This window comes from Lonchura striata, chromosome 1 (genome assembly GCF_046129695.1).
Source record: "Lonchura striata isolate bLonStr1 chromosome 1, bLonStr1.mat, whole genome shotgun sequence".
In the NCBI taxonomy this organism is placed as follows: Eukaryota; Metazoa; Chordata; class Aves; order Passeriformes; family Estrildidae; genus Lonchura; species Lonchura striata.
Window position 1 is genome coordinate 105,324,651 of NC_134603.1, and position 12,633 is coordinate 105,337,283.

At 41.6% G+C, this 12,633-nt stretch overlaps 1 protein-coding gene across 1 annotated transcript in view; it reads right to left on the reverse strand.

Moving 5' to 3' along the window:
• Positions 1-646: 646 nt before the first annotated feature.
• LANCL2 (LanC like glutathione S-transferase 2) overlaps positions 647-12,633 on the reverse strand; it is a 33,156-nt gene continuing 21,169 nt past the window's right edge. Inside the window, exons 6-9 of the mRNA XM_021531478.2 lie at positions 11,321-11,503; positions 8,900-9,076; positions 5,549-5,621; positions 647-3,787 (exon numbers count right to left, since the gene is read on the reverse strand). Of these exons, the coding sequence (XP_021387153.1) occupies positions 3,672-3,787; positions 5,549-5,621; positions 8,900-9,076; positions 11,321-11,503 (549 nt within the window). The 3' untranslated portion in view covers positions 647-3,671. The remainder of the gene's footprint in view (positions 3,788-5,548; positions 5,622-8,899; positions 9,077-11,320; positions 11,504-12,633) is intronic.

Genomic DNA, 12,633 nt, shown 5'->3' on the forward strand with positions numbered 1-12,633 from the left:
GCATCTCTCATGTGCTATTTAGATGTTAGCAATCTGCTGTGTTAGAAAAGCCCCAACACTGTTATAAAGCTACACCTAAACTTGTACAGATTGTCTACAGACCAGAACTGATCCTCTCCATCCAAAAAAAGCAGCAGTTTCTCTTGGTGGCCAAGATGGCCATGAGTGGCACAAGGGGCTTTGTGAAACAGAAATACTACCCTTTGCCTGCTGCACACTTGATGTTTCCCTCTGTTAAAACCCAACTAGAGGAACATTTCAAACTTCCTCAAAGTTGGGAAACAGCTGTTACTCAGCTGGACAGAGAGATTTCATACATGTGTTTTAAAAAAACAGTTCATCCCAAATCTAGCTTTAGCTGCAAACTCAACAGGATCTGTGTGGCCACAAAGGAAAACAGAGCTTTGCAGTAAGCAACATACACTAAAAATCATCTGGAAGCAGCAGCAGCAAAGGCACCTGCAGTGCTAGGAAAATGGGAAGGTTGCGAAAAAAGCCATCTGCCCTCTTTCTGGCATGTGTTTCATCCTGCAGGACTATGACATAGGGAAGCAGCTCAGCAGTCAGATCCACTGGACAGCTACCACCACAGTGCTGGAGGGAAGGAAGGAGAACCACAATGAAGAAGAAACCAGACTCGCACAAATTACCACCACATAGCTTGATCTTTACTAATAAAGCCAAAGAACAAAACATCAGCATTTTTTCCTCTTTTTCTGCCCAAAGAGCATTTCCATTTTTAACACTACTGCTTTTTGCAACAGGTGGACTATAACACACGGACAAAGCAAACCAGGGAATATTAAGACATTTTCTACATTTGTAGTTTGATGTCACTTCTGAAGACAATGCCTTGGTGAAATGCACTTTTTCACCTTCACACCATATCTTTCCTTAAGGGGCCACCTAGATATCACAATGCCATGACAAACAGAAAGGAGGAGCCACGGGGAAAGCCACTCCAGGAAGATGAGGCTGATGCACTGTCAAGACACTTCCCAGCTCAATACATTTCCAGTCTTACTCAGTTCTGAGAGGATTCTGCAGAGGATGGTGCCAGGCCTGCCAGGCCCCACCATGGCAGAAGGTTGGCTATGGTACAGAACAGTAGGTAGCTGACTTGCTCATTATTTTGACAGGTACACTCCAGCATCTTGGGGATCTGCTCAGCATTCAGCTGGTCTTAGTGTGTATATATCTGTGTATTTTTAAAACTAGCAGATTTTAATTCCTTTTAGGCTCCAGCCAGCCAAACTCACCTCCCACAGGAGCCATTCCAAGCACTGAATATGCATATAATATAATAAGACTACTGAATATGCATATAATCACTGAATGGAAAACCTGCCAGCTGACCCCCACCTAGTTAAACAGTCCATACAACAGAGGCTTGGGATTTGCAAGGTTGGCCAGTGTTTGCAGGCAGTTCCTGTAAATGTGGTGAGCCCTGTCCCTGTCAGCACACCCAACATGCTCTGCACCCACAGTAGAGGGGAAGAAACAAATATATGGGGGGTGATATGAAACAGGATCACAGCTGGCATCTACCTCTGTTAGTATTTCTCTGAGACTTCCTGGGCAAGTTTCCTTTCTGGCTTTTCTGTGGGCAGGATCAGGGATCCACAGGCTGAAGAAAGAAACAGAGTTAGCTCTTGGCATTCTTGGCATGGAGGAATCTCTCATCGAGATGTCTCTGCTGGTACACTGAGCATTGTGTCCATGATCAGCTCTTCCTGTTCCTCACGGATCCCTCACATTAATAACTCCCTCTGTCCCTCACTTTTTTGCTCTGCTCCTGTTTGCTTCAGCCCAGCTGCTTGCCATGCAGCATTGCCTGCTCCCACTGCTTTCAGCATTTTCCCCAATCTCTAGCTCTAGAGATGCAGCTGGCTTTGTTGCTCCCATCTCACCTTCTGCCTTTGCCAGAGGAGCGGAAAAGTCTCTTTTGCTGCTCCCATGTTTTAATCCTACCCCAGCAGAGAAGCTGATACACTGTGACATTAAGCTGTTTGTGCACTTACACTGTTGCTGCTGTACAGCAGAACTGAATGGGGAAATTATTAACGTCGCAAAAGATTTGGCAACAGATAATGGAACATGCTCACAGAAGTCACCTGCAAGGTGACATATCAAAACCGATTTCTGCAGGAGCAACAATACATCTCCAAGCCCAACCACAGACACTGGCACTCAGCAGATGGCCCACAGGTCACAGATAGCCCAATGCGTGCCCAAAAGGTCAAACTGCGCCATCTGTCACACTCGCACCCGACAGAAGATACCAATTAAAAAAAGCACCTGGACTGAGAGCACAAGACACCTTGGGGAGGATGACCACAGAGCCTGAGTGACTGGGAGTGTGCTACACTTCAGGTACTACCTGGACACATAAGCCTGCTCTAAGAATACTTGAAGTATGTCCCACTTCTCCCAAACCAATGGCCTGATACTCAGAAGCACCTGAAGGCAGGTCTAGTATTTCACAACCCCACCACACAACAGGGGGAAGTAAAGCACTAACAACAGTTAAGACTATGGGAAAAGAACTTTTTCTGTGTGGATTTGAAGATGAAATATACTTCAATTACAGCCACTAGCAATGGCTCTGTATTGCTCAATAATCCTCTGCAGCTTCCAAAAGCAGCTGGTATTTATCACTCCTGTACTACTACATGGAAGGGGAGGGTTGGAACAAATCACCACTTTGTTTCCAAAGTAATAACCATCCTGAGCTACCTGCATGAGAGGCTTGCCCTGGCACCCTCCCTTGCCCATCTGTATACAAGATGCTGCAGGAGAGGTTTATTCCAAATTGAGGCCTAGGAAAGGAGAAGCAGTTGTTGTCCAGGCTCTGCTGCTGGTAGCAGAGGGAGGTTAGTCCTAGTGACTCCACCTGCAGCTTAAGTTCACTGCATGGGATGGTGCTTTGCAGCAGTGGGGAGAAGCATCTCCACCCTGCTATAAGCACCTAACACACTAACCAGCTGCAGGTATCAAAGGGAACCTCTCTTTCAGACTTTCAAAGAAGCCTCCCACAACAGTGGGAAAAGATAAGGTAGATCTCTTCCAACCTGCTAACTTTCTGAAAACAGAAATGGCCTCATGCCTCTTCATCAAAACAGGCTGATCTCCACCAGCTTAGTTTGTAAGGACTGTGGAGAAAAAGGCAGAAAAAATGAACATAGAAACGTTTTTCATCTTTTTTGAGCTGCCAGCACACCAGTTAAGCTGGGCACCCACTGTCCTGCAGCGAACTCTCTCTGTGGGTAACCACGCTGCAGAAAGCAACACTGCTCTTGTGAGTCATGCACAAAGGTACAGGACGGAGATTCACACAGAGACCAGCTTTTGGCTAACAATAAAAGACTCTGATCAACACACAACACCAATAAACGTGCAGAGCATGGCAAAGACCTGAAGAAGACAAATACAACAGAAAAGAGAAAGTTCAAAACTTGACTTCTCTGGTCCTACATCTGAAGGCGTCACTTTAACAGAACTTAAGTGTGGCTTCTCCTGTTCATGCTCTAATGACTTCATGGTCCTTTGGGGCAGAAGGGGTGAGAAAAGGGCTTTATCCATCTGTCAATTCAGCATCAAGTTTGTTCACCATCAGAGGCACTAAACAGTCTCATCTCTTTTGGTATCAGTTTCCTTTCAAAATGATGGTTTTAGCTGTCCTGTTCCACTTTGTTTTCCTTCCTTTGAGGTCTAAGTTCAAACGCTGGAAACTGGGAGGTCTCCGGTACTGAAATGTCCGAGAGGAAGTGGATAGCTCCAGCCATGCCTAAAACATAAGGAGAAGGAGATCATTGTGCACATTAAAATAGCACAACTGACAGCAAAGGCAACAGCACCCCTTTGAACACCTCCCACATTAGGATTTTTTTCAAGAGGTTAATTTAGACCCTATGGAAAGGCAGGTTCATCTGTACTTTGCACAGGAAACCAAATTTTCTTTGAAAAGATTATAGACAAGAACCAAGATGTCTCTGCTAACATCCCTTGAACTGAACAAACTCAATGCTATTTAAAATTAAGAATAAATTAATGCAAGCTTGGACTGTCCTTCATAGTTTGAGCCGCTCTTGCTTGTCATTTCACTGGTTAAAAGAAAAAGCCAAAACTTTATTGCATTTGTGACGTACAGATTCATTTCCTCACTATCCATGAAGAGGTCCAGACCCCAAAGTCCATCACCCAACAGAACTCATAGGGCAACAGACAAGAGAGACACAACAAGGAAATCATACAAATGCAAGTTCAGTTTTATGATCAAGCTAAAATCCTGCTTTATAAACAGCTATGCATATATACATATATAAAGGAACCTTTCTGAATTACAGTATCTGATGGAAACAAAAAATTTAGGACAATTCCATAGATGCACATGCCACTTCTGTTCAAAGTACACATATACAGGCAGAATTGGACAATTGCAAACACAATTTTGGCTACAGAAAGAAACAAAGCCCCACTTTAAGAGGTTTTTTTTCATCTCAAATGAGAGACTTCTGTATTTTTCTTAAAAAAATCCAGACAAAAACCAAAATAAAAGCTGTATGTCCTCATTCAAAGCACAAATCATCCTGCTATTCATACTGTTTCACCTTCTCAACAAATTTCAAAGATTTTCTACAACAGATTATATGCATGCTCTTTTCCCTCCCTACAAGAGCATGAAGGGGTGCTCTCAGGAATAGCAATATTTATATTTTATAATTTATTTGTATAAAATATTTCTTCTTTAAGCATTAAGACAGTAACTGTATTTAGAAGGGCTCCTGCTCTCTTGTGTTCATTCACACCCTGGATTGTTAATTTGCAAATATTCCTGCCCGGCTGCTGTAATTTCAAATATCTGCGACAGGTGGCACACGAGGCTCGTTCATGGAGCAGCCGCGGCCCTATCTTAAATCCCACTTGGATCTGTAATTCCTTGCTACTGATTCTGTAACGTGAGGATGATACAAGGAATAGAAAATAAGCTACATAAAAAAAAAAATACAAAGCTCTAGGAAAGTATCTGGTAATATCTTGGAACTTACAGATAAGCCCCTAAGAACTCTGCACTGCTTTCCTGTTCAAGTGATTTGGGTTCATATTAAAACTACCTTTTCCTTGGTTGAGTATGGCAACAGAGAAGGCCTAGTTCTGACAGCCAGCAGCTAGCTGGAGACCCCCTACCCACAGCTGCTCCTCTGCCCAGTCCCTCTGAAAAACCAACTATGACAAAACTGTCGCCTGAATTTCTGTTTGCTTTAAACAAAGTTGCATCAGCACAGCAGAATTTTATTCTGGAGGAACACTGCCACTGGTTTTACATTCAAACTGCTGAAATGAAAGCAGGAGTGAGAGTTGTGATAGTGAATAATTTTTCTTTGTCCTTTTCTACCCCCTGCCTTCTTATAGGCAGAGACAATGGTGTAGGGGTGTTTAATAGTGGAGGAACCAATTGAAGACTTCCCAACTCCTATGTATGTGCCAAAATTGAAAGGATGTCCTTCTTTCCCATAGTACAAGACCATTTGCAACACCATCACTTTACCTTCAAAGAGGGAATAAGGTCGGTCAGGAATACGACATCCATGTGCACCATACTCCAAACACCATTCAGCAAACTGGGGAACACATTAAAAATATTTTTTTATTCACAACTGTTAAATGCAAGCTTGAGTATCTAAATATCATTAATAGGTACAAAATGTGAAGCAGTGTAAGCAGACACACAACACATAAATCACTGAGATCAATTTGTCCTCCTTCAACCATGACAAGGCTGCAATCAGGTTTTAAAATATATATTTGCATAGAGTGAGTTTCAGTTTCATAACAATGAATGGTGGGCTAGACATCTGCTTTTTGTAAATCAAACCTGCTACATGCCAAGGAAAAATGCTGTAAGAACAGATATACTCAGTCAATATTTATAATATTGTATCAGTCTCTCTTCTCTATTGGTGCTTAATTTATCCACAAACTCAGGATTTATAGCTGTTAATTGCATTTTGTTTTTCTTTCATTTCTGTGCAACAGTTTAGAGTATTAAATCTTCAGCTGTCATTAATTAGTTTCATTTATTTGCTCTCCCCAAGCCTTATGAAAAATCATTATAAATACAGTTAGACAATTACGGTCATCAATGTTTTGTTGCAGGAAGTGGATCACCATTAAAAAGAGTTAATAGTGTCTTTCTCACATCCATTAGCACTGCTGAGGCAGCTACATTAGACACACATGACTTATGAACTACACCTGGATCAATTCAGTAAGAACCAGCTACTTCTCCTTTATGGCTCTCCAGAGCATTAGGGGGGCACAAGTTTCCCTGGCATTTCTGTGCTTGGATGCAAACCACTGCTTGTTCGAAATACATGCATAGACTCCTGCAAAGGAAACAAGTGAGAGATCTCTCCCTGATTCCCCCGCAATTGGGCCTACCTGCTAGCCAACTCATCAGCCTAACTAGAGGGTGCCCCTGCCCTAGAGCTGGGGCTCTATGGAGGGTAAGTATGATTCCAGAGCTATAGGTCTGTTCATTACAAGGAAATGGATGGTATCTCCTCTCTCCCTCCCCATTCCGTTCTGTTTAAATATTTAGTGGGGGATGATGATCTTCTCTTGATAAAGGCATGTGCATGTGTCTGAGTGTCTTTCAGGAAACACAAGGGAAAAAACCACAAACACAAACACTGTGATTCACACTGTTATTAAGAATTGATTACATATTTTTGGGCACCCTCTGGGTATAAATCTCCAAACTATGTTTTAATTTTCCCATGTAATCCTGTCTCAAATGTGAGGACCAAACATGTTTATGGCATGTTTCTATGCTACAATCAATTCTTGCAACATCCACATCTGATTGCACACTAGCCCTGATTATTACTTCCAGCCTGGGAACTACAACAGAAATTTTAAAAATGCACTCTAGGCTACTGAAACACAACCATCATTTGCAAGTTCTTAACTTCAGCACAACCGCGATCCAGTAGGCCACAGGATCTTTGTTTAACTGGGGGGAGGGAACAGGGGAAGAAACAATATCTTAGGGAGACATCTGACATTATTTGTCACACAGACTGGCATGCTTACCACCAGCAGTGGCAATCACAAGGCTGAACAGCACAGGGCTCAATGCTCTGTTGCCTAGAGCCCATGATGCCACAGCCCCTCTCTCCTCTTACAGACAGGCCAGCTAGGAGCCTCAGCTCCTGATCATCTGAGAGGAAAGCCGTGAGGATGAAAGTATGAGCACAAAACAGGGGTCTCCTCTATTCAAGTTCTTGTGGCTCATTTTGGAAACAGTTTTGTGGCTTTTGTGAGGCAACCAGGGATTCCAGGCAAGACTCCTTGCCCTGGGCCTGATGTTTTCAGTGTGAAGAAACACCCTTGGGAGGGCAGCCATCTCATCTTCACAATTACATGCCTCTAGATACCAACATAACTGCATGTTTGCTTCCCTGCACACTCTGGCTCAGAAAAAAAAAAAAAGATTTCAAGAGTACTAGACAAGCAAATTCCTCTGCCTGTTTCCCTCTTACTCTGCCTGTTTCCCCCCTACCCTGCCACTCAGCATGCTAAGCAGCAGAGTGGCTGCAAATCCACTGCCTGAATATGGCACCCAGCTCCAGCAAACAGTCTTTGGCATCACATCTGCACATACTGTATCACAACTTCCATCTTAAAGGGATTTCAGGTAAGTATCAGAGTCTCTTCCTTTTTCTGGCTTTGAGAGAGATACGTTTGCTTTTCTCTAGCTGGGTGGGGACAAACACCAAGTCTCTCTTGGGCCAGAAATGCAGCACCACCAGGAGCTGACAATGCTGCACAGAGCTGCAGAAGGTGTGCTAGCATGGAGGATGATAGGGAGAGTTGACAGTCATGCTGCCAGCAACGCCTGCAGGGTGCTGTGGCTCACACATCAGCAGTGGGTGACTCCACATGTAACAAAGTCACACATTTGCTGTTGGAGTACTAGCATTTTATTTCAATCTCTAGGATGCAGGTACGTCTACAGGTGTGCTCACAGCATGATGCTTTGGTAAATGTGAGACAAGAAGCAGGTTTTTAAAGCTCTGCTGAGAGAGGACAGGCTGACAGGAGAGATGAATACAATAACTTTACATATGGCCAATATTCACTAAAAAGCACCTAGGAAGCAACTCACCAAATTTCACTTGCAATACGGTGTAAAAGGCTTCAGCTAAAAAGCTGTGTACATAACATGAAACCTCATATCAAGGAATTAAAGTGGAAAATAAATCCAACAAACCAAACCAAGGTCTTACAAGGTAAGGAAACAGGGAGAGAAAGCCTTCTCCTTCAGTAACTGCTAGCATAGTCAAGAGCTGATAGAAGAACTTGGACAATTGCAGTGGAAAAATTCTGAGCGTGTCTTTCTCTGCAATTTGTATTAATAAAAAAACTCTAAGTGAGCAATTTAATAACTGCAATTCAGAGCTCTAAAAGCCCCAAACAGGCACTAGTCTGAAAACAAATAATTACAAAATACAAATACAAACAGTATTGCTGGAGGACCTGAGGAAGAGAGTGGAACTCTCAGTGGAATAATTAGCAGCACATAACATCAGTCTGTTATTGTTCAGGCAGGCTAATTTTCAGGCTCTTATTTTCTTCTGAATACATTTAGTCCCTCCCCTCTTACAGATAATTTATGTGTTTCAGTCTGCTTATTATGCCAGTACTTGCCCCACATACACAGTTGAAGTTGTCCAGTCAAAGTGAATGAAGTGGAGCAAGTGATGGACCCTGTTATCCCACCCAGTGTCCCAGCCAGCCCCAGTGCACATCAGCCCACCCCCACCCAGTCCACCCCTGTACAGGCACTGGGATGTGAAAGGGAGCAGTGATTTTGCTGCCCTGCTGCAGAGCTCACCTTGCAAGCTCGGTAGAGGTACTTTCTGTCCTGAGTTAGGTTGTAGAGAGACAAGAAGGAGTAGCCATTGCCAGCAGTACCATGGCAGATCCCGTACCCTTTTCTCAATAAACCTCTCTGCCAGATGACATCACTGCAATCCATAGCATCTTTCAGGTATTTATCCTCTTTAAAAGTCTGTGGAATAAAAGCAGAAAACAAACACACATCAAGTGAAGGATTAATAAAAACAGAAGGTGTTTTGCTGTTTGTGTAGGGTTTTTCCATATAAAATTTATTTTGAATTTTAATAATCTATTCTTTATAGACTTCTTTCTTTTCTTAGCACGCTGTTTCTCCTTTCCCTGCAGGGTAAAAGAAAAAACTTTTCAGATTTTTGTTTCCAAAATCAGGACCCTCAAAAAAAACCCCTTAAGTTCAAGGCCTTTGGTTCTAAAACCTACAATCTATTTGAAGGGTATGTGATCCTTTTTTCTTCATTTTCTATTCCCAAACCAGAATTTGAAAACACAGAAATGTGATACTGCCTCCAAGAAATGTAACACAGAAAAATGGATTAGGACCAAATTTAGGACCAAATCTGGTCCTAAATTGCTGGTCTTCATGACTAGTTCTTCCTGACTGCTCATGTCTGCCCTCAATTCTATGTCAAAAATCCACAAGAATATCTCTTTGCATAGCACAGGACTCTTTTCTCTGTCACAAATACAAGCAGGAACTCTACACTGCCTTTTTGACTACTTGTATTAGTATATTTGTATTGTATATAGTCAGTTTGAGCAAAGGAACACTTTTGCAAAGTTTATTGCATCTGAAATGCACTTTAAAAATAGAGAATTCATCCAGAAAAAAGCAAACAAAAGTAAGTAATTTATCTGATTAATACCAGAATTCCACCTTTATAAAGCCATTTTGTTGCTCATCTTTGCCTAAGTCCCTTTACAGATCAACAAACAAACTAAACTTCAAACCAACAACAAAAACCCCTACCAAAAACCCCAACAAGACAAACCTGATGCACTACTGTAGACTTAGTCCTTTGGAGATAGTATCCCCTAGCAAACTATTTAATAATAGAAGCAACTAACATGCAAGATTCTTAAATTCACAAGTTTGATACAGGAAGTGCCTCTCTGAACAGGTTTTGCCAGCTGCTTAGCTGTAACATTTTGAATTAAGGCCTGGTGACAGCACTTGATTTCCAGGACAAACACTGCTGTCTGTTATCACAAGTCCTGTGCCTGGTATGAAAGCATAGCCAGCAAAACACATGCCAACTTTTTGCTTCCAGTGCTTCAAAAAGAAGAATATAAAGAATAATAGAAAAACATATGTTTCATCACCTTAAACACAGAAAGAGGCCAAAAAGGAGACTGCTAATCAGAACTTGGTCCTATCCCTCTCACCTCTTGCAAAACATTTTGTGCTGGGGAAAGCATCATATTGTCAAAGAAGGAGAGAGCGGAGAAGTGTTAAGTCAATCTCCTACCAGAGTCCAAAGAAAAAGCAACTGCAACTGCTGTTATATGCACCAATGCTGTAAGAAATTTAAAGCTCACATTGCAGGTAGCAGCATGAGTAATTATTCCATAAACCAAGCCTGCTTTTCACCAGCCCACCCAGATGGCAACCAGGGAATCTGTCAAGGAGGGCTGTCAAAAGCAAGAATCGATTTGCATAAATTTAATTAAATGGCATACTTTCAAATGTCATGCAAATCAGAAGCACACACACAAAAAGACAGGTAGCAAACCTAGTTAAGAATGGAGATGGGCGAACAGCAGGCTTGTGGTAGCTCAGCAGTTTTATTTATGCCCTGGAAGGGGCCTCGGATCTTAGCTCTGATGTTAAGTTCTCGAGACTTGTATCTTAATAATGGAGTAATTTATGGAAGACATTCTTTGGCAAGGCACATGAACCTATACTTTTGAAAACCAACATAATTGTTGACATTTTTAGGATGAAGATTCAAAGAATTTAGGTCAATGTTCTCACACCCAGGACTTTGATGCCAAGTTGTTTAAACATATGTCTCTTTTCTAAGAAAGCTTAGTAACTGCTAGTGCCCTGAGAAGCAATTTTACCCAGTTATTTTCTCTTTAAAACATACCAATATAAGTATTCTGAGATTTTTAGGTGTCTAGCTTGGCGTTCTTGTTCAAAAGTCTAGATCTAGAAAGATGCTATATAAAGTCTTGCAAGCAAACAGGCCTGCATGAGTATCTCTGTAAAGAGAGAGCTATATATACATATGTATGTGTATATATTTACATATATCTAAGAGCTTGGTACTAATTACACCAAGGCTGTGAGTTTGATCCCTGCTTGGACCACTCACTTAGGGGCTGGACTTGATGATCGTTATGGTTGCCCTGCAGCCCAGAATATTCTGTGAATCTGTGAAATCTATGAATGATTCACCTTATAAGCCTGCATGAGCATGTGGATGACTCCGGGGGCACCATGGCACCAGTGAACCAGCCTGTCAGTCTCATTGCTCAGCGACGATGGGTAGTTCCCAGATCGGAATTTTTTATGACGCACGTAGTCAATGCTTGGCTTCACCAGCTCTGTCAGGGTCTCCTGGTCCACATTTGCAATTGGCTGAAGAAAACATTAAAATAAACATCACTAAATACATCAACAGAAGTAGTAACAAATTGTGTATCAACACTTAATTCTACAATCTGTTTTCAAGTATCCTACATACGTGCCCTTGATCCAAATACTGTGAATTACATCCTACAGATTTAATTAACGCGTGCTTATTGACACCCTTGCTAAGAGCATTTTTACAGTCATTGCAGAGACAAAGAAAATTGGGGCACCAAATTATGACCCATCTTAATGGAGGTGACACAGAAAGATTATAGAAGAACTGAGAACAGAGTATGAAGACTTCCAGACTTTGTAACTTAAAAACTTAAAAAAAGGGAGAACACTTACAGGAGTAAGACAATTTTGTACACATGGTGCTCATAATACAGACTTCCAACATATTGGGTTACACATTTTGTTTTAAAAAGAACTATTTCTCAACAAATGAAGGAAGGTGTATAAAGCAGCATACCTGGCAAGAGACTGATGAAGGTTGAAGTTTTCCATCATAAACAAAGCTCCCTAAAGCTATGGGCTATAAATCTGCATTTCCAATTTTAGAAGCAATAGCTACCTCACCAAACAACTAAACATCTTTGTACTACAAAATTATCCTTCAATTGCTCTTAGGAATTTTGTTTCTAGTTTTTTTGTTTAATTTACATTCCTGTCAAATGGAGAATATATTCCTTGTAACCAAAGGTTTAGAAGCCAAGTAACTGTTGTGTCTGCAGTTGCTCTTGGTTGGCATTCCCTCCACTACCAGCCCATTTTCCACCATTTTAAAAGCAGAACTCTCTATTTTTACACAATCTACATGATTTCTGGAATTTCTGCAAGCTGTGGGAACAACTACAGGCACTGAAGCCTAATAACTGAGTTATTATTTAATAACTGAGTTATTTTTTAAAATAACTTCTCTTTATTACTGATTCAATGTCATAAAACTCTACTGTTTCCCACCAGCTTCAGCACATTTGTACTCAACAGGTGAGCACACTCCTAGAATTCAAGGTCTGACAGCCCAATGAATGAAAATTTTCAATATTTTGAGTAACCTGAAAAACGAGAAGCCTCTGTTTTTCAGCCAGAAGACCTCTGCCAGTCTTTTATACACCAGGTCTCTCAAGCAGACT